General features: G+C 41.0%; 4 protein-coding genes across 4 annotated transcripts; 1 reads left to right on the top strand and 3 right to left on the bottom strand.

The window, feature by feature from the left end:
* Positions 1 to 914: 914 nt before the first annotated feature.
* LOC137098592 (tripartite motif-containing protein 16-like) lies at positions 915 to 4,306 on the bottom strand. Its single transcript, XM_067474995.1, has one exon. It carries the CDS (start codon positions 2,641 to 2,643, stop codon positions 949 to 951), a length of 1,695 nt encoding a protein of 564 aa, XP_067331096.1. The 5' UTR covers positions 2,644 to 4,306; the 3' UTR covers positions 915 to 948.
* A 2,799-nt stretch (positions 4,307 to 7,105) lies between these two features.
* Positions 7,106 to 9,245, bottom strand: LOC137098593 (tripartite motif-containing protein 16-like). Its single transcript, XM_067474996.1, has one exon. The coding sequence runs from the start codon at positions 9,243 to 9,245 to the stop codon at positions 7,569 to 7,571; it is 1,677 nt and encodes a 558-aa protein (XP_067331097.1). The 3' UTR covers positions 7,106 to 7,568.
* A 3,895-nt stretch (positions 9,246 to 13,140) lies between these two features.
* On the bottom strand, positions 13,141 to 16,371 carry epdr1 (ependymin related 1). Its single transcript, XM_067475004.1, has 3 exons — positions 16,015 to 16,371; positions 14,428 to 14,636; positions 13,141 to 13,836 (listed from the first exon to the last, which is right to left on the bottom strand). Exons 1-3 carry the CDS (start codon positions 16,260 to 16,262, stop codon positions 13,643 to 13,645), a joined length of 651 nt encoding a protein of 216 aa, XP_067331105.1. The 5' UTR covers positions 16,263 to 16,371; the 3' UTR covers positions 13,141 to 13,642.
* Positions 16,372 to 17,492: 1,121 nt separating this feature from the next.
* Positions 17,493 to 21,398, top strand: nol7 (nucleolar protein 7). The gene is made up of 8 exons (XM_067475003.1): positions 17,493 to 17,720; positions 18,088 to 18,148; positions 18,357 to 18,412; positions 18,513 to 18,538; positions 18,645 to 18,723; positions 19,305 to 19,426; positions 20,215 to 20,292; positions 20,742 to 21,398. The coding sequence occupies exons 1-8, from the start codon at positions 17,536 to 17,538 to the stop codon at positions 20,813 to 20,815; spliced, it is 681 nt and encodes a 226-aa protein (XP_067331104.1). The 5' UTR covers positions 17,493 to 17,535; the 3' UTR covers positions 20,816 to 21,398.
* Positions 21,399 to 21,966: the final 568 nt, after the last annotated feature.

Here is a 21,966-nt window from a genome sequence, read left to right as displayed (position 1 = left end):
ACTTGTTCAAACATATGAGGGACTTCCCCAAATCATTGTGACAAATTCGTCGGGAGTAAAACTCTTAAGTGTGTGTTTCCTTAGAACTTAAATTATTCAGATTTCAAAAAAGGTTCCTGAAGAATGTCAACATGGTTTTGGCCTCACAGTGTGTAGTTCTACTAGACAGAGAAGGTTATAAACAGCGCCCTCTGCTGGACAAAGCAACACTTAACATGTAATATAAATGGTGGGCAGATTAAAATAATAACGATGCACTTAAAATACAAGATGCAACTGTCTACATTTACTTGATTAATGTATGTAATGTAATAATAACTAAATAGATAAGCATGAATTCAGTAATCATACATTTTCCCACAATCAGAAAAAATAGTATATGAAAGAAAAGTATTATATTAAGTTTTTCACATTTCCATTTTTTTCTTTTAATTTACATGTGGTTGATTTAATGCAATAAAACCTGAAACAGGGCAGCGTGCACCCAGTGGTTAGCACCGCTGCAGAAGGTCCCCAGTTTGAATCTACCTACTGGCTGCAGCCTTTCTGTGCTGGGTTTGCATGTTGTCTCCGTGCTCTCCATCCAGAGACATGAATGTTCGGTGAATCTGTGACTCTAAACTGCCCGTAAGTGTAATAACTGTGACGTTAGCGTGATCAGTTACAACTACTCTTGTGCTACAATAAACAGCCAAAACAAGAATTCTAACTAAAAACAACGATAATCAGGAATCAAACCAAAGCTACAAGATTACAAATCAATCCACTCTGCTCCACCCAAGCCCCTCTCTCCCTGCTCCACTATGCTCTGCACTGAAATCAATGAAACTCTGTGATTGGTTAGAAGGACGAGCTTCACTCAAACATTTTACAAATGGATGTAAATTAATGAGTTGTTTTGAGGCGTCGAGACCACGTCTTTAAGATACGTTTTAAAGCATTTTCCTGCTAAAAAACTACTCTACAAGAGGTACATTCTGTAGTTTCCAGCTCACACAGCTCAGCACTGTTTCCATTTGGACCATAAAGATAAAAACCAGCATGAAGAGGCTGAGTGAATGTGGTCTGGACTCTGTGGAGGAGAGTCATGGTTTCAGAGACACTGTAGAAGGACAGAATACCTGCACTGTGATCCAGGTACACTCCTATTGTGGAGGACCGAGGACCTGAGACTGGAGTTGTGACATTCTTGTGTCTAAATTCATAACGTGAGCTGTAAATACCTAAAGCCCAGGATGTGTCATTGTCTCCAAATTTTTCATTTACAGTGTCACTGTCTTTGTACGTCACTGCTACTAGAACTCCTGCTTTCCCTTTTTCCACCTCCCAGTAACAACGTCCAATCAGACCCTCTCTACTCAAGACCTGATACTTGTCAGTGCATCTGTCTGGGTGATAAGGATAACTTTGCTCATAATTCACGACTGTTACTTCTCTGTTCTCTTCAGACAATAACAGACGCTTGTTCACTGTATTTGGATCCAAAATGATTTGACGAGAATATGTCAGAAACTCATCTCTGGTCTTTGGCTCCTGTAATAGTAACACACCCATGTCAGTCACTGTCAGTGACATGTTTGTCCATCCCATATCCTGTATGTCCTGTAGTTTTTTAGTGACCTGTGAAATAGCCTCCTGTAACGTATCAAAGTACTGCAAAAAAATTGGTTTGCTTGTGCAGAAAGATGAATATTTCACGAGATGTGTAGGTGAACAATACTTTTGTAGAAACTGGTTGTGATCCTCTGTGTGTGAGAGCTGCTCCAGCTCAGCATCTTTCCTCTTCAGCTCAGTGATCTCCTGCTCCAGCTTCTCCTGAAGCTCTTTGACTCGACTCACTTCAGTTTCCTGCTGGGATCTGATCTGCTGCTTCACCTCAGAGCTTCTTTTCTCAATGAGACGGATCAGCTCAGTGAAGATCTTCTCACTGTCCTCCACTGTTTCCTCAGCAGAGCAATTGAGAGCCTCCACCTCCTGTTGAAGCACCTTCACATCTTTCTCTCTGTCCTGGATTCTCTGCTGGATTTTTTGTCGACTCCCCTCGAGCTCTCTCTGCCTCTCAGTCCTTTCTGCTGCAGCTGAGACTGTGTCGTGGCCTTTATGTTCATCCACAGAGCAGAGATAACAGATAAACTGCTGATCAGTACGACAGAACATCTTCATCACCTCATCGTGACGAGAGCAGATGTTCTCCTGGAGGTTCTTGGAGGGCTCCACCAGCTTGTGTTTCTTTAATGGAGCTACATCATAATGAGGCCTCAGGTGTTTATCACAGTAAGAGACCAGACACATCAAACAGGACTTCACAGCTTTCAGTTTTCTCCCAGTGCAGAAATCACAGGCCACATCTTCAGGTCCAGCATAGCAGTGATCAGCAGGAGCAGCTTGGAGTCCAGTGTTCTTCAGCTCCTCCACTAAAACTGCTAACATGGTGTTTTTCACCAGGACAGGTCTCTGTGTGAAGGTCTGTCTACACTGAGGACAACTGTAGAGTTTCTTCTCATCCTCTTTATCCCAGTGGGTTTTAATACAGTTCAGACAGTAACTGTGTCCACAGGGAAGAGTCACTGGATCCTTCAGTAGATCCAGACAGATCGAACAAGAAAATGCTTCTTCGTCCAGCTGAACTCCTTTCTGCGCCATTTCCACTAAGTGAGCCGAAAGTAGTTTGTGCTCTGATTTAAACCTGCGATTGTTCCAGGAATGGGGAGTTTCCCGAGTTGAAGTGCTATTTCCAGCTGAACTCCTTTCTGTGCCATTTCACCTGCAGTGCACCTGCGTCAGTTTCACTAATTTAGAAATGAAACTAGTGTGAGCTCTTATCTAAACATGTGTTTCTGCAGTGAATGGGGACTATTAGCTCTCGCATATGTTGGTTAGACCATCCTCAAACTGTAGATCTGAAGAGGAGGGAACAAGGAAATAAGTGGACAGCGTGACACTCTGAGCATCTGAGAGGTTTGTTTGTTTTTTCAGCTCAGAAAGTTACACACAACTTTTACATTCACCTTTTAGAGACAGCTCCCTAGTTTTAAGAAATATAGATCATGTGATTATCACTGTAGTTGTTCTAGGTGCAGATGTAACGAGGCAAAATGTTGTTTAATTCACATCAGGTCAAATCCACATGTGCACAAGTGTAGCTGAAGAAGTCAGGGTTTAGACATAACTTCCTATTTTTTTTTTTTACAACTAGCAGATCTTTTCTCCTAAAATACAGTTAGATTCAAACTTTATTGTTTACAATAATTCAAACAGGAATATACCAAAACAAATTCAGTATTATATTTGATAATTCACTTTGAAAATGGGTTAAATTGAGAATGTACTTTTGAGGAAGGGCACAATTTTAATTTGATTACTCAGTGCATCTCCACAAATGGATGAAATAGTTGACAAAACCTATTTCATTACTTTTATTCAAGTCATTATAATCTAGTTACAACACCTGTACAACATAATCCAATCCAATACAGCAGCTCTGCTATAAATTCTACTTTTACAATGTTATAGTTTCTCAGTTTTTAAGCTGAAACTGTCATAAAGGTGATAATTCGGGTGTGTGTCCATTATAAAGGTCATAGCTGGTGGTGGAGTCATAGTGGAGGTCATTATATTCAAAGGTGGTTCTAATATTTTGGCCTCCTCATTTATTTTAAATAGGGTGGCCAATAATGCCCTCCAGCACGACTCCACCACCCACGTCAACCTCAATAATAAACATAGAGTAGAATTATCGCCTTTCTGACAGTTTCAATCTAAAAACTCATGGCAGAGCTGCTGTATTGAATTGCATTATATTGTGCAGGTGTACCTAATAAAGTGGCCCATGTCTATGGTTTGTAAAGCTAACAAATGTCTATCAGTGTGCAGTCTGTTGTTAAACATAAATGGAAACGATCGCTGCGTGTCTAAGAAAATCTAAGTAACAAATAGTGAGTTGTGACTTTATGTTTGCTCATATTTTGAGGCACTTTTCTTCTGAGGGAATATTGGGATTTGTCAGAGCTGCCAGTTAAGAGCAAAGAAACAAGTGTGATACAGCAGCTTTGCACTTTAATATCACCGGTTTGATGCAATGGAAAACACTTAAAGTCACATTTTAGCAGAAAGCTCATAGCTTAAGATTATCCGTGTAACCACCAGGTATCTGTGAACTAGTTTGTTAAGTTGCTAAAAGCAGGAACTGAATTAGCAGCTTAACCAGTTCTCAGAAACTGTAGTAAAAGGCTGTGTCCAAAATCACTCCCTGTTCAGAGCTGTGTACCAGCGTTACTCCACACCACCACCGTACACCGTCTGAGTGACTGACATTTCACATATGTGCTGTAAACTGCAAACAAGCTTTAGTTAGTTTAAAAAATTTGATAAATACATTTTTAGACGGTACGTTGAGAAATGAATCATTTTATTTACATATTTCTTAGTGAATCATTGTTACACAAATTACATGATTAAAAGTATGTGAACACCCCCTTGCACATTGCATTAATTGTTTCAAATATTTATGAGCCTTCGTTCCTATTTCAACATGTTCCAACAATACTGAGGGCAACATACACTGTGTAGCCAAAAATATGTGGACACCTAAAAATGACACTCATGTCTTCATGCACAGGCATTAATGTGCTGCCATAAAAGCCTCCACTCTGCTGGGTTCAGTATTTCCAGCAGATACTGAACCTGGCTGCAGGTTTTGATGCCACTGTATCACCAGATCGTTAGTGAGGAACAACACTGATGTTGGGTCAGAAGGACTCGATCGCAGCCTTCACTCTGAAGTGACAATTAACCTGACTTGTTCAAACATATGAGGGACTTCCCCAAATCATTGTGACAAATTCGTCAGGAGTAAAACTCTTAAGTGTGTGTTTCCTTAGAACTTAAATTATTCAGATTGCAAAAAAGGTTCCTGAAGAATGTCAACATGGTTTTGGCCTCACAGTGTCTTGTTCTACTTGACAGAGAAGGTTATAAACAGCGCCCTCTGCTGGACAAAGCAACACTTAACATGTAATATAAATGGTGGGCAGATTAAAATAATAACGATGCACTTAAAATACAAGATGCAACTGTCTACATTTACTTGATTAATGTATGTAATGTAATAATAACTAAATAGATAAGCATGAATTCAGTAATCATACATTTTCCCACAATCAGAAAAAATAGTATATGAAAGAAAAGTATTATATTAAGTTTTTCACATTTCCATTTTTTTCTTTTAATTTACATGTGGTTGATTTAATGCAATAAAACCTGAAACAGGGCAGCGTGCACCCAGTGGTTAGCACCGCTGCAGAAGGTCCCCAGTTTGAATCTACCTACTGGCTGCAGCCTTTCTGTGCTGGGTTTGCATGTTGTCTCCGTGCTCTCCATCCAGAGACATGAATGTTCGGTGAATCTGTGACTCTAAACTGCCCGTAAGTGTAATAACTGTGACGTTAGCGTGATCAGTTACAACTACTCTTGTGCTACAATAAACAGCCAAAACAAGAATTCTAACTAAAAACAACGATAATCAGGAATCAAACCAAAGCTACAAGATTACAAATCAATCCACTCTGCTCCACCCAAGCCCCTCTCTCCCTGCTCCACTATGCTCTGCACTGAAATCAATGAAACTCTGTGATTGGTTAGAAGGACGAGCTTCACTCAAACATTTTACAAATGGATGTAAATTAATGAGTTGTTTTGAGGTGTCGAGACCACGTCTTTAAGATACGTTTTAAAGCATTTTCCTGCTAAAAAACTACTCTACAAGAGGTACATTCTGTAGTTTCCAGCTCACACAGCTCAGCACTGTTTCCATTTGGACCATGAAGATAAAAACCAGCATGTAGAGGCTGAGTGAATGTGGTCTGGACTCTGTGGAGGAGAGTCTGGTTTCAGAGACAGTGTAGAAGGACAGAATACCTGCTCCGTGATCCAGCTACACTCCTACACTCCTGTTCCTGCTGCTCTGCTTATTGAACCACCAGGTCCCATTGGCCCTATTTAAAAAACCTTAATAATAAACATTAATAGAAACAATAGTAGAATTATCACCTGACAGTTTCAACCTAAGAACTGATAAATTATAACGTCGTATTGGATTGTATTAAACTGCACATGGTCATAGTGTTGAGCTTGATCAGTGTAAGATGCTACACGGATGTAATGAGCATCTTTACCATTTGGTGGCACTTTGGTTCTATTATGATTTACTATTTTTTACAGCTAATTATTAGCAGTAAGAATTTCCATTGGATTTTAACCAGACTTGGGTCAAACATCATAAAATCACTTATGGAAACTTATTTAAGTTTAAGGAAACCTGTGACATTAGTTCATACAGATTGGGCCAAAAGAAAGAGACTCTTCAGTTTTACATCAAGGCAGGTGGTGTAGAGAGAGAGTTTCTCACTCATATCAGTATCTCCCGGGTTCAACCTGAGTTGGATCTGATCAGGAGTTCTGTCGTTTCTGCTTGGAGAAGTGTGAGGATAATTTACTGCTATAAATGTAGGAGTTTTGTGTCCATGTGCATTTACATGTCCCAGGAGAGTTTTTGTTCGTGTTGAGAAGGTTAAATGTTAGAGTCCTGGAGAACAAAACATGTATAGAAAGGGAGGATATCTCCCACCTCACTCCTCCTGGACACAGGTTAAAGGTCACTTTCCTTGGTCAGAATTTGTCTCTGCAGCTTTGTGTGATCTATTTTTAAAAAAGGCAGTAAAATAAGAGTAAGAGTGTTTTTTTTTCATCAACATAATATTTTATGCACATTCAGCAAGTTCAAATGTTCCACTGTCTTTACTGGAGTTTGTAGTGTTACAGAATGAAAACTGCCTCAGTTATCGTCTCATAGAAGTTTCACATTTTCTCCCCCAACTTTGAACAAGATCCTGGAATGGAGACTTGAGAAATAATTGATCGATTCTTGGAGAAATAATAGTTTATTTTAGTAGTTTATTATCTACATCTTTACTTTGTTCAGACATTGAAGCAGTTTGTTAATAACTTATGTTCAGTGATTTCATACAGATTCACTTCATAAACACACCCAGTTTGTTCAACCATGTCAAAATAATCAAAGATCTACTTATTCATTATGATTATACAATAATTTCTTCAAAATAAAGACGCTATTTTTGCACAATGTCTTGATTGAAATGCTTTTAACAACTGTCATTCTATCCTTTAAAACAACAGCAACTTTTGATCCATGTGACTAAACAGATCTAAATGTCAGTTTTAAACCACATGTGTCTAAATAGTTTGTCAATGAGCTGAAGTTTCCATCTGCTCAGTGTTTCATAGACATTTTTGTAGCAGAGTCGTCTTAAACCCACATCAATGCTCTTGGTCTTTTTGACCTGTGAACAGAGGATGTTTAAGCAAAATATGAACATTACACAAGGATTAAACAAACCTCATCATGAGCAGTGATATCCTCAGTGGCTCCACTGAAACAGGAAATAAACGAAAAACTAAGAAACTAAAAGAACAAATATACTAAATGAAAAACTTGTGATGTTTAATTGGCTGATCTCTGTGGTGTCTCTCTCATTTCAACAAACTGTCTTTTAATGACTTGATGGGAGTTTACACAACTCAGCAGTGGATCCACAGTCAAAAAATCTAAGTTCACCATAAAGAGGCTGAGTGAATGTGGTCTGGACTCTGTGGAGGAGAGTCATGGTTTCAGAGACACTGTAGAAGGACAGAATACCTGCTCGGTGATCCAGGTACACTCCTATTCTGGAGGACTGAGGACCTGAGACTGGAGTTTCAATATTGTCAAAACAAAATGTAAAACTGGTGGGAGTACATTTTAAAGCCCAAGATTTGTCATTGCGTCCAAATATATATTCATCAAAGTCCCTGAATTTGGAGATGCTATTGTATGTGACTGCTACATTAACTCGTGTCCCTCTCCACTCCACCTCCCAGTAACAACGTCCAGTCAGACTCTCTCTGCTCAGGACCTGACAGAAAAATGTGAATCTGTCTCTGTGACTAGAATAAGACCGTTTCTGACTCATTACTTTTACTTTTCTGTTTCCCTCAGATAATAACAGATTTTCATTTGCTGTGTTTGGATCCAGTGTGAGTTCACATGAATATTTTAAGAATCCAGCTCTGGTCTCTGGTTCTGGTTGTGGCAGTAAAACATCCACTTCTGTCACTAATGATGAGATGTTTGTCCATGTCTGTCTCAGAATGTCCTGTAGTTGATCTCTGAGCTCTGACACAGCTGCTGTCACATCCTCAAAGTATCTCAGAGGACGGATGTTGATGCTGGATGTATCTGTAGATTCACTGAGTTGTGACAGTGAGGGGTAGTTGTGTAGAAAGTGGTTGTGATCCTCTGTGTGTGAGAGCTGCTCCAGCTCAGCATCTTTCCTCTTCAGCTCAGTGATCTCCTGCTCCAGCTTCTCCTGAAGCTCTTTGACTCGACTCACTTCAGTTTCCTGCTGGGATCTGATCTGCTGCTTCACCTCAGAGCTTCTTTTCTCAATGAGACGGATCAGCTCAGTGAAGATCTTCTCACTGTCCTCCACTGTTTTCTCAGCAGAGCGATTGAGAGCCTCCACCTCCTGTTGAAGCACCTTCACATCTTTCTCTCTGTCCTGGATTCTCTGCTGGATTTTTTGTCGACTCCCCTCGAGCTCTCTCTGCCTCTCAGTCCTTTCTGCTGCAGCTGAGACTGTGTCGTGGCCTTTATGTTCATCCACAGAGCAGAGATAACAGATACACTGCTGATCAGTACGGCAGAACATCTTCATCACCTCATCGTGACGAGAGCAGATGTTGTCCTGGAGGTTCTTGGACGGCTCCACCAGTTTGTGTTTCTTTAATGGAGCTACATCATAATGAGGCCTCAGGTGTTTCTCACAGTAAGAGGCCAAACACATCAAACAGGACTTAACAGCTTTCAGTTTTCTCCCAGTGCAGAAATCACAGGCCACATCTTCAGGTCCAGCATAGCAGTGATCAGCAGGAGCAATTTGGAGTCCAGTCTTCTTCAGCTCCTCCACTAAAACTGCTAACATGGTGTTTTTCACTAGGACAGGTCTCAGTGTGAAGGGACACTGAGGACAGCTGTAGAGTTTCTTCTGATCTTCTTCATCCCAGTGGGTTTTAATACAGTTCAGACAGTAACTGTGTCCACAGGGAATAGTCACTGGATCCTTCAGTAGATCCAGACAGATCGAACAAGAAAAGGTTTCTCGCTCCAGCTGAACTCCTTTCTGCGCCATTTCACCTTCAGTCTTAATGACTGCGTCAGTTTCACTTTCTTAGAAATGAAACTAGTGTGAGCTCTTATCTAAACGTGTTTCTGCAGTGAATGGGGACTATCAGCTCTCGCACATGTTGGTTACACCATCCTCAAACTGTAGATCTGAAGAGGAGGGAACAAGGAAATAAATAGACAGAGTGACACTCACTGCATTTGAGGGCAACGGAGAGGTTTGTTTGTTTCTTCAGTTCAGAAAGTTACACAGAGTTTATCTTTTTAGACAACAGGCAAAATGTTGTTTAATTCACATCAGGTCAAATCCACATGTGCACAAGTGTAGCTGAAGAAGTCAGGGTTTAGACAAAACTTCCTATTTTTTTTTTTACAACTAGCAGATCTTTTCTCCTAAAATACAGTTAGATTCAAACTTTATTGTTTACAATAATTCAAACAGGAATATCTTCTTCTTTTCCTTTCGGCTGCTCCCTTTCAGGGGTCGCCACAGCGAATCATGTGCCTCCATCTAACTCTATCCTCTGCATCCTCTTCACTCACACCAACTAACTTCATGTCCTCCCTCACTACATCCATAAATCTCCTCTTTGGTCTTCCTCTAGACCTCCTGCCTGGCAGCTCCAACCTCAGCATCCTTCTACTGATATATTCACAGTTTCTCCTCTGAACATGTCCAAACCACCTCAATCTGGCCTCTCTGACTTTATCTCCAAAACATCTAACATGAGCTGTCCCTCTGATGTACTCATTCCTGATCTTGTCCATCCTCGTCCCTCCCAAAGAGAACCTCAACATCTTAAGCTCTGCTACCTCCAGCTCTGCCTCCTGTCTTTTCTTCAGTGCCACTGTCTCTAAGCCGAACAACATCGCTGGTCTCACCACCGTCTTGAACACCTTTCCTTTCATTCTCGCTGATACTCTTTTATCACACAACACACCTGACACTTTTCTCCACCCGTTCCAACCTGCCTGCACTCACCTCTTCACCTCTTTTCCACACTCTCAGTTGCTCTGAACCGTTGACCCTAAGTACTTAAAGTCCTGCACCTTCTTCACCTCCGCTCCCTGTAACCTCACCGTTCCACCTGGGTCCCTCTCATTGACACACATGTATTCTGTCTTGCTGCGGCTAAGCTTCATTCCTCTGAGCAGACCTCCACTTCTCTAGATTTTCCTCCACCTGCTCCCTGCTCTCACTACAAATAACAATGTCATCTGCAAACATCATAGTCCAGGGAGATTCTTGTCTAACCTCATCTGTCATTCCGTCCATCACCAGAGCAAACAAGAAGGGGCTCAAAGCCGATCCTTGGTGCAGACCCACCTCCACCTTGAACTCCTCTGTCACACCTACAGCACCTCACCACTGTCTTACAGCTCTCATACATGTCCTGCACCACTCTAACATACTTCTCTGCCACTCCAGACGTCTTCATACAATACCACAGCTCCTCTCTCGGCACCCTGTCATACGCTTTTTCTAAATCTACGAAGACACAATGCAACTCCCTATGACCCTCTCTGTACTTCTCCATCAGCATCCTCAAAGCAAATACTGCATCTGTTGTACTCTTTCTAGGCATGAAACCATATTGCTGCTCACAATTGTTCACCTCTGCCCTTAGCCGAGCTTCCACTACTCTTTCCCACAACTTCATTGTGTGACTCATCAGCTTTATTCCTCTGTAGTTGCCACAGCTCTGCACATCTCCCTTGTTCTTAAAAATTGGTACCAGTACACTTTTCCTCCAGTCCTCTGGCATCCTCTCACTCTCCAAGATCTTGTTAAACAAACTAGTCAAAAACTCTACTGCCACCTCTCCTAGACACTTCCATACCTCCACAGGTTTGTCATCAGGACCAACTGCCTTTCCGCTTTTCATCCTCTTCAATGTCCTCCTCACTTCACTCTTACTAATCTTTGCTACTTCCTGCTCCACACCAGTCACCTCTTCTACTCTTCGTTCCCTTTCATTTTCCTCGTTCATCAACTCTTCAAAGTACTCCTTCCATCTTCCCATCACACTCCTGGCACCTGTCAATACCTTTCCATCCTTATCTTTAATCACCCTAACCTGCTGCACATCCTTTCCATCTCTATCTCTTTGTCTGGCCAACCTGTACAAATCCACCTCTCCCTCCTTAGTGTCCAACCTAACATACAAGTCCTCATATGCTCTTTGTTTGGCCTTTGCCACCTCTATCGTCACCTTACGCTGTATCTCCCTGTACTCCTGTCTACTCTCTTCAGTCCTCTCAGTGTCCCACTTCTTCTTAGCTAACCTCTTTCTCTGTATACACTCCTGAACTTCCTCGTTCCACCACCAAGTCTCCTTGTCCGCTTTCCTTTTTCCAGATGACACACCGAGTACCCTCCTACCTGTCTCCCTGATCAAATTATCTGTAGTAGTCCAGTCATCTGGAAGCACCTCCAAACCACCCAGAGTCTGTCTCAGCTCCTCCCTGAAAACTAAACGACATTCTTCCTTTTTCAACTTCCACCACTTCGTCCTCTGCTCTGCCTTAGTCCTCTTCATCTTCCTCACCACCAGCATCATTTTACACACCACCATCCTGTGTTGTCTGGCTACACTCTCCCCTACCAATGCTTTACAGTCACTGATCTCTTTCAGATTACAACGTCTACACAAGATGTAGTCTACCTGAGTGCTTCTCCCTCCGCTCTTGTACGTCACCCTATGTTCCTGCCTCTTCTGAAAGAAGGTGTTTACTACAGCCATTTCCATCCTCTTTGCAAAGTCAACCACCATCTGTCCTTCTGCATTCCTGTTCCTGAACACCAAACCTGCCCATAACAGTCTCATCACCTCTGTTCCCTTCACCTACATGCCCATTGATATCTGCACCAATGACAACTCTCTCACCTCTGGGGATGCTCTGCATCACTTCATCTAACTCACTCCAGAATTTCTCCTTCTCTTCTAACTCACATCCTACCTGTGGGGCATAACCACTCACAACATTGAACATCACCCCTTCAACTTCCAGCTTCAGACTCATCAACCTGTCTGATACTCTTTTCACCTCTAGAACATTCCTCACAAAATCCTCTTTCAATATAACTCCTACTCCATTTCTCTTCCTATCTGACCCATGGTAAAACAACTTGAACCCTGCTCCTAAGCTTCTAGCCTTGCTACCTTTCCACCTGGTCTCCTGGACACACAGTATGTCCACCTTCCTTCTCTGCATCATGTCGATCAACTCCCTAGCCTTCCCTGTCATAGTACCAACATTCAAAGTCCCTACTGTCAGTCCTACATTCTTAGCTTTCCTCTTCTCTCTCTGCCTACGAACACACCTTCCTCCTCTTTTTCTTCGTCTTCGACCAACAGTAGTCCAATTTCCACCGGTACCCTGTAGGTCAACAGCACCGGTGGCGGTCGTTGTTAACCCGGGCCCCGACCGATCCGGTATGGAAGTCTTTGTCACGATTCGCATGTTTGATTTGGCATGTGTTTTACGTCGGATGCCCTTCCTGCCACAACCCTCTGCATTTATCCAGACTTGGGACTGGCACAAGAAGACACTGGCTTGTGCCCCCTTGCGGTTGCATTAATTCAAACAGGAATATACCAAAACAAATTCAGTATCATGTTTGATAATTCACTTTAAAAATGGGTTAAATTGAGAATGTACTTTTGAGGAAGGGCACAATTTTAATTTGATTACTCAGTGCATCTCCACAAATGGATGAAATAGTTGACAAAACCTATTTCGTTACTTTTATGCAACTCATTATAATCTAGTTACAACAACACCTGTACAACATAATCCAATCCAATACAGCAGCTCTGCTATAAATTCTACTTTTACAATGTTGAGGGAATATTGGGATTTGTCAGAGCTGCCAGTTAAGAGCAAAGAAACAAGTGTGATACAGCAGCTTTGCACTTTAATATCACCGGTTTGATGCAATGGAAAACACTTAAAGTCACATTTTAGCAGAAAGCTCATAGCTTAAGATTATCCGTGTAACCACCAGGTATCTGTGAACTAGTTTGTTAAGTTGCTAAAAGCAGGAATTGAATTAGCAGCTTAACCAGTTCTCAGAAACTGTAGTAAAAGGCTGTGTCCAAAATCACTCCCTGTTCAGAGCTGTGTACCAGCGTTACTCCACACCACCACCACCGTACACCGTCTGAGTGACTGACGTGGGAAATATGTGTAGGCTACTATATAGGCTCTAATCAAGGCCTGCAATGGACTCGTGGAGAAAAAAAACCACGTTTCTATTAACAATCACATAACACAGTCTGCTGATGGTATAGTCAACAGCAAATCTGTCTGTGGGGAGCAGTGACGGAGCGAGCAAGGGAGTGATTTCAGACTCTGAATTCTGTTTAGGGTCAAAGGTCAAAGGCGAGGGCTGGCAAGGCCTCAGCAGTCGGCCTCGGCCATCCTCTCGGGCCGAGCTGCCTGACAGGTGCTGGGCGGGGTGAAGACGTCGGGGTCGCTGATGCCCAGCTGCAGGTTGAAGAAGCGGGTGGAGGTGGTGACGCTGCTGTTCCTGGTGTAGGTCTCCTGAACTGGGTAGCAGTCCTTCAGGGTGTAAACTCCCACCCAGGTCTCATCTGGAGGACAGAGGAGCAGACGTGACGACTCAAGAGAGAAAATGGCACCTGGTGTGAAGCAGCTGCAGGAAGCAGTAAATGTAGACGCACATATTTGTTTTTATATCCAAAAGGGCATCGACTGTAATGTGAAGGGGGTCACTTGTAACAATCCTACAGAAACCTACTGCCCATTGATTAACATTTCATATACTTAAAAGCCAGAGAGTTGTGAGAAATGCCAACAAAAAAATGCCCCGAACCCAAGTTAATGTCTGTAAAAATGGTTTGACTATCTAATACCAAAAGGTTTTAAATTCGCTGTCATGTAACACAGAAAAAGTGTTTTGGCATTTTTTGTTTCAACACTACTTAAATTATTATTATTGTTATTTTTGTTTTGCACATTGAAGCGGTGAAGCTGACGGATTTGTGTGTTTAAACCTGGAGAACACGTTTTTAAAGGATGTTTGTGTGTAAATCATCTTCAAGCATCTCATTGTATAATAGCAGATTTACAGCTTTTATCCAGGTTTGTTCTCTGTAGTTTAATAAGGAAAATGTATCACTGTGCACAAAACCACACGTGTTGGGTTTCAAATCCAGGCTCACGTTGACGTGCAGGCTTCCTGTCTGACCACTCCTGAACCTCCACGTTGTCCCCGGGACCCCCGATGAAGTACTGGTCCTCGAAGGTGGAGTTGTCAGGGATGTCGAAGGGATCCCAGGCCTCCGTCAGAGCGATCTTTGAGCACTCCTTGGTCTTCTGGTCAATCTGGAACATCACCATGCTCTGGTACAAGTAGATGTACTCAAAAAACCTAAAGGAAGGATGGTGAGTGTTTAAACAAGCCCTTTTTGGTGTCACAAACTGAGACTGACTGTTCTCTAAAACACCTTTGCAGCATTAAAAATTCCCCTAACTGGAACTGGTTCACTGGTTACTGTTTGAATTCTTTTGACAGACATTAAAGTCATGCAGCAAACTAAACAAACCAAAGCTTTGTTTACCAGCTAGAGACTATTTCCCAACTCCAGACTTTAGTCCCGACAGAGACTCTTGCAGCTAATAATGAAACCAGCGGTGGTTTGGATTCCAAACTGTTAAATGTGAGGACATGATGTCTTCTAAAAGGAAATATACAAATAATCATTCCTACTTGAAAATGTGTGGGGAATCAAACTTATCTACATATAAACAAGTCCAGACTGACGCAATTAAAAATATAAAAGTTTTATTATTTCTACAGTTTGATGACAGTTCTGTAATAAACGGGTTTTATTTCTGCAGAAAGGTAGAGACCACAGGACCAATCAGTCACAACCTGGCAACCCAAATGCAGCTCTTGTTAATTAATCTATTAAACATTAGTCAATTCTGTATTAACTATCAATAAGCCAACAGTTTAGAAAGGGAACTTTTATAAGACACGGTGCCTTTTTAAAGCCATTTTTACTACAACTGTTCCTACTACATCTACTTGTTTACAGCATAAAAGCTTTCTAAGCTATAAAAAGAGCCTGACAGCTGCCATGTTGAGAGTATTTGACTACGAGTTTTCCTACTTTTTAAATAATGTATCAGCTTTCACAAAGATTATTACCAAACAGAAGGAAAATGAAATGATGTGCAACTCAAATTCTGTTTTATTTATATAAATTCTTTATTATTCCAATTCATAATCACTTAATGAAGGGTATGGTATTAGAAATGTTTTTCATTATTGTTTGATATATTATGTTATGAGTATGCCTTTTATTTCTAAACTTCACATTAAACATTATAAAAATGTATAGGTTTACTTTTTGTATGGTGATTAGTAGCAAGTTAGTTTTAAGTCAGTGATCATTCTATTTCCATTTCAGGTGTCAAAAAAAATACACCTGACTTTCTACATGTGTCTGCAGAAGATCTGGTAATAAGGTAAAATCCAAAAGATGTTATTACTTACTTTTAGTTGGCAACAACAATAATAATTTACACAGCTGAAGAAATGTTTCAGAACCTGGCAACCCAACGTTTGTTGTTTGTTTAATTTCTAAAAGATCTATAAAACTCCATTGTGTTTACGCTTTTTATGTTTCTGTAATGTTTACATGTTTTGGCACATGGGGGCTGAAGGATTATGGGGGACGTTACACCGGTTTACTGTGGCTTTATTTTCTCTGCCTGATTTGCTAAAACCAGACGCGTCTTACCTCTGACACGGGGTGTGTTTCTTGTGCCGCTGCAGGACTCGGATCCTGTGGTTCAGGCCGTCGTAGGACACTGCGGCCCGGTGGTTCCTCCCGCTTCTGTGGTTGTACAGCACCCATCTTCCCTCCCACTGCAGCGGGGCGGCGCAGGGCGCGACCACCGAGGAGGCTTCCACCTTCAGGAGGCCGAGGACAGACGGGCCGACAGCGGCCAGAAACACAAACCACAGCATGTGCATGTGCATGTGCATGGCGTCTAGCAAAACCGGAGTCCCGTTAGATAGCTGGTCCCGGTGGACGAAGCGCACTGCACCTGCTGCTGTCAAGGTGGTTACACTCGGGGGGGTGTTTCCGGGTGGGGCTTTCAAAATAAAGGCTCAACATTATGATCATTTCCTTTCACTGAGGTCATGAATAGTAAACAATACAAAAAAATAAAAATAATGTACATAGCTGAAAAAAGAAGCTGCAACGGTCTATAAACTCTTTGATAAATAGGATGAAACTTAAGCTACATGTACCTTTTCCCTATCTGGTCAACTCCAAACATCATCCAGCTGATTTGAGAGAGTGTGTGTGGTGGAAAGCAACGTGCAAGTACTTTGTTACTGTACTTAAGTAAAGTACAGATGCGTAAAAAATGGACTTAAGTAGTTTAATTTTGGCTACTTTGACTTTTACTCCACTATCTGTACTTTGTGATCCTCTACATTTCATAATACACCATAATAAACCTCCTTCCATGTTGTTATTTAAAAGACTGCTTTAACGTAGTAGCAGTACTCAAAGTGAGCTGGCATGCAGTAATCGTACTCTTTGGCTGAACTTGAACTTGACGTTGCTGACCTCTTCTTCTCACTCGACATGGAATGAAACTGAAAAAAGCATCAGATCATAAAGTTAATCAACTTCAACCCATCTTTAATTTATATTACCACTATTAGTCCCCACAAAATTGAAGAAGAACTGCCCCACAGAAAAGGACAGAAACAATTGTTTAAGTAGTTACTTAAGTAATAATTTCAGCGTGTACTTCTAGTTTTACTAGAGTACATTATTGTTTGTTTATTAGTATCTGTACTTAAGTACAGTTTTTGAGTACTTCATCCACCCTAAGACAACAAAAGTCCACTTTTATCCATCCAAGAAAGTGTAAAGACAGCTTTAATGATATAGCTAACTGAAGCTTATATTGATATTAAAATGCAGACCAATTATTCTTTATTTTATGTCATCTGCAAAGTCAGAGTGAGGCATATCGAGATTTTTGAAATATGTAACGACTGTAACGACGTGTGTGTGTGTGTTTTATTTTCTTCCATGACACATATAAAATGGTGCATTTATTAAAAGTATACAATTAATTTTAACGTTTAGATTATTTGTTATTGATTCAAATAAAAGAAGTTTGAGCGTTTGGTTGTAATCTACTTCTCCGCCACTAGGGCGCAGACGTTTCCAGCGGCCACTTTTTGTTTGCGTCACTGTGTCGCGCGGTTTGATGACGTCTCCCAACGAAGCAACATGGCGAAGAAACAACGTGGGAAAACAACTTCTTCGTCCAAAACGACGGATAGCAAACAACTGACCGAAGATTTCAATTTGATGCTTGAGTCTAGTGACGATGAGGCGCCAGAAGAGGTGACATTTGAAGACTCAAAGGCTCAGGCTCTCCGGAGCATGAAACAGGCTCTGGACACAGCCAGAAGGTAGCAGCTAATGTTAGCTTAGCTTAACTGCTTATAAATGTAGATGTCGCTCAACGAAATTACAGTCCAAACAGTGTGTGTGAACATGTTTTCTTGCTAGTGACCAGGGGAAATTCCGTGTAAAGAGTTATTAATCACACAGTCTGATTTTTTTTATTATTTAACAAAATAGTTTGAAATGGTTCATAACGCAATACCGCTAAGTTACAGCGGTGGGTTCTGACATGAGGTGGACTATAATGGGCTTTATACAGGGGATCTGTCAACAATTCAAATTATTTAACTAGGATACCAACTTCTGTTTCTAATGAAATATTTATTGTATATGTGTATTATCAATGACGTGAACAAATTTTAATGTTTACAGGGAGAAAGAGCTGCTGAAAGAGAAGAGAAGAAAGAGACAGGAGCTGTTCCAGGAACAGAAGGTGTGTTCGTGTGATTGTGTTCATTAATTTACCAGGAGAGATTCTGCTACAACCATGTCTACATGTGCACCGCAGATATGCCACATTGTAATAACTATATAAATATGATTTCATTTAATTCTGGATGGATTTTTCAACTAATCACGTCAAGCAACATGATTTTACGGTTTCTCCTTAAACCTTTTGTGTGCTCTGTCTTTGCTCACAGAAAAGAAAACTCTTACCTGCTGATGTTTTGGAGGAAATCAACTCCGCTTCTTCCAAGTAAGTTTAATGGGTCAGCTTCTCTCGTAGTGTTTTACTTTTTTCCCATTTGCTCTGTCATTTTTGTTCTGTGAACATTTAAATTTGCTTCATTTTCCAGGAAGCAGAAACAGTCTGAAGATGAAGGTAAAAGCCTCTCGTCCTTTTGTCAACTTAAACATGTAGCTGACATTCTTGTCACAGACAGATTAGTAACTATGATTCTCTCACAATTTCACCTTCTCTCACCAAGCTGAAGCGGAGGAAGAGGGAGAGGATGACAGAAGGAAGAAGGAAAAAAAGAGACCTAAAAAACTGGCCCATTCCCGAAAGTATGGAAACACTTTTTTCGTTATTGTTTTTGTCACGAATTGAATGTAACCACTTAACCAGCTCTGGCTGCTTGTTTTGCAGTGTAACCATTTAAAGTAGTTTAACAAATAACTGTAGAGGGTGACCACCAGTTTTTATATCTTGAGTCCTCCGGTTGATCAGACTATGGAGGTTGAACTTGTTAAACTATATAGTCAGAAGTATGTTGACACATTTCTGTCCTTTTTTCCTTTGAAGTTAAATGGATCTAATCAACTATCAATCCCATCTTCACTGAACTGCTCTTTTTTTTTTTTTGTCATGGCTAAAATTACTTGCTAACCTTTGACGATAACCCATCTGCTCCTTCTTATCAGCAGGCACTAGTGTAGCAGATAGACAGCTTCTCATTTTTATCCACTTTAATTAAAATACGCACCATGCAATCATTTGCTGCTAGTTATGTTGTACAGAGAGTTGGCTCTTGTCAGATTGGATTATGTTGATGTATTAGAACAAAGCCAGGGCCTAGACTGTGTTTACATTTAGTGAAGCCACACATTTGGTTTTGGCTTTAGTATAAACCGGACTCTGTGTTCAGTCTAAAGGGAAACAACACTGTGATGATGGTGCAGGAGCAAACGTTGGCATCGTACCAGCAGCAGGCGGCCGAGGATTTCCTCCAATCCAGATTGTACGGACCAGGAAGCTGCAGGACGACAAGTAAGAAGGCAGCGTTTACACTGCCGCTCACATGTTTAGTAAGGGTGGATTGATAGATTTCACTACTGACACTTACTGTTAAAAAGATTAAAGCAGCTAAATCATAAAAGGTCTTCGTGAATTAAACCTCAACACTAAGCTTTAGAAGAAACGTAACTGTAAATGTGTCAACTAAGCTCCTTTAATTTTCCTGTAGTTACACCCTAGAATCATTTAGGTGAGGTTTCAGATCTAAACCCTGATGAACCAACACACAGTGTTGGCTGAGGATGATCACATACTGATCCTGTCATATTGTACATTCTTCCTAATTCTCAGTTTAGTCAGTAATTGTTTTTTCTGCAGGAACAAAAAGTCAAAGCGACATCTCTGGTCAAAAGAACTTATATAAATGGTGGTTACTGTGATTGGGAAAATCTGCCAACGTTTATTTCTTAACACCAACATTTTTAGTTGTTTAAATTAAAGAAAATATTGAAAACATTTTGTAGTATTTGGTGGATTTTAAACACTTACTACTAACACTTAATATCACTTGTCCCATAGAAGCTCATGTTTGAACCCACTGTTTCTGGTGACAACTTGCAAGCTACACTCTGTGGCAGAAGTCTGTAAAGACCATTATCTGTCTCAATTTGAGCTTTGCTACATCAACGTCCCGGCTCGTCCCTCTGAGGTGTCCCCTCCTGGGATTCCTGCTACGGAGACGACGGCAATATTCACAGCTTTCGGTCTGACGTTCAGCTCATTTTCTGTCCAGATGTATTCACACATTCCTCTGCTTTCAGATAACGAGCTGCTGTCCATCCAGAACAAGAAGGGGAGGAATAAAGGTGCAGCGGTGCAGTTTGTCAAGAAAGACTGGGGTAAGTTTAGTGGAATACTTTGTTTTGATTTTTATTTTACAGTGGATTATGTGATTTTAAAAAAAGTATACACACTGCAGATTGACATCTAACAGCACACATACCAAGTAGGTGGGGCTCTAGATATGTTTGTGGCAGCTGCTGGATGGAGGAAGACGACTTTTTGCGCAGACGTTTACAGCCCCAAAAGCTGAAAGCCTACAGCCTGGAGTTTGGCTGTGGTGCAGATTAAAACATCTCAGCGTGGATTTATTGTCATGAAATTTGCAGCTGATTCTCCAATGATCTCCTTCATAATGAATTCCCCTGACTTTTGTCCTAAAACTACCAGCAGTTTAAAATTTGACCAGGCATTCAAGTCCTTGTGAAGTATATTTAATGTTTTTGTATTTAAAAATGTTTTTTACATTGATCACTTTGGTCTCTTCTGCTTTTTTCTGATCTTCCAGCCTCTAAGGAAAAAGCAAAAGCAGAGAAGCTGAAGAAGAGGTGGATCCACAAGCAGCAGATTCCTTCCTGCTGACCGGCCATCAACTGGACCAGCTGCACACTGGATTTTAAAGGATTTAAGGTTTGGGCCGGGATTAAGTCTGGACAACACGTTATCTTGTTGTACTGCGTGGAGCAGCAGCTCCTCCATCCGTCACCTGGACAAAAGAAGAAACTTGGGACGGTGAAGGTGCAGCGGAGGGGGAGAGCAAGATCAGATGAAAATAAGTCCTTAGACTGACAGAGCTGGACGTGTTTAACCCACGAATCTTCTGTTCACTTCTAATGATTTTCTTTTGTTTAGGAATCGGGACATTTATTAACATGTCAGCACTCAGCTGTATTGTGCAGAACATGTGGGGATGGCTGGAAAGGATTTATAACCCTATTTGTATAGAATAACCTCTTACTCAAAGGTAATGCTAAAATTTAGAATGACCTGCTCTTATTTTGAAAGGTTCCCATAGTGATGTACATTCTTGTTGAATTTGTAACTGTAATATAAAAAAAAAAAAAAGAAGCTTGTTTTCTGGTGCCTATGTTTTTATGTGCAAGTTATAAATGCTCATGGATCAAACCTTGACAAAGTGCAATGGAACCAGATTTTGAAAACAAATCAACTTGGAATAAATTTTTTAGCCACAATTGTATCCACAGTAACACTAACATACAGTTATGGTCCCTGTGCTTTGTGAACGACTGCTGTACCAACAGCTACTACAACCGAACCTTATCTCAGCTGAACCTTTAAATATTCCTGTAATACAAGTGGATAACAAATTTGGGCATTTAAAAAAAAAAAATGTAATGGTTTCAATTTGTGCAACTCTTAGACAAAACAGTTGCTCAGCAATTTCTACCGGGATGGGGATGTGCTGTTGGGGGTCGAGTGTCTTGCCCAGGGGCACGTGATCAGGAAAAGCAGGGCGTGAAATCTCCGACCCTGTGGTCGGTAGGCAGCCACTCTACCAACTGAGCCACCGCCGGTTAATAAAAAACAGATTAAATAACTAAAAATAACCACACATTGTCAACATTTGATTATCTCAGGGCAAATAGTTTTAAAAACCATATCTTTAAATCTGCATATGGGCCATCGTGTTCAAAATGGAGGAAAAAAACAAAACAAAACATTTTGCATGAATTAAAGCTGTACGTGGCTCAGTACAGCTTTAGCTGCTCAAC

This window comes from Channa argus, chromosome 14 (genome assembly GCF_033026475.1).
Source record: "Channa argus isolate prfri chromosome 14, Channa argus male v1.0, whole genome shotgun sequence".
In the NCBI taxonomy this organism is placed as follows: domain Eukaryota; kingdom Metazoa; phylum Chordata; class Actinopteri; order Anabantiformes; family Channidae; genus Channa; species Channa argus.
Note: the sequence above shows the minus strand (reverse complement) of the source record. Positions and strands in the feature narration are given on the sequence as shown.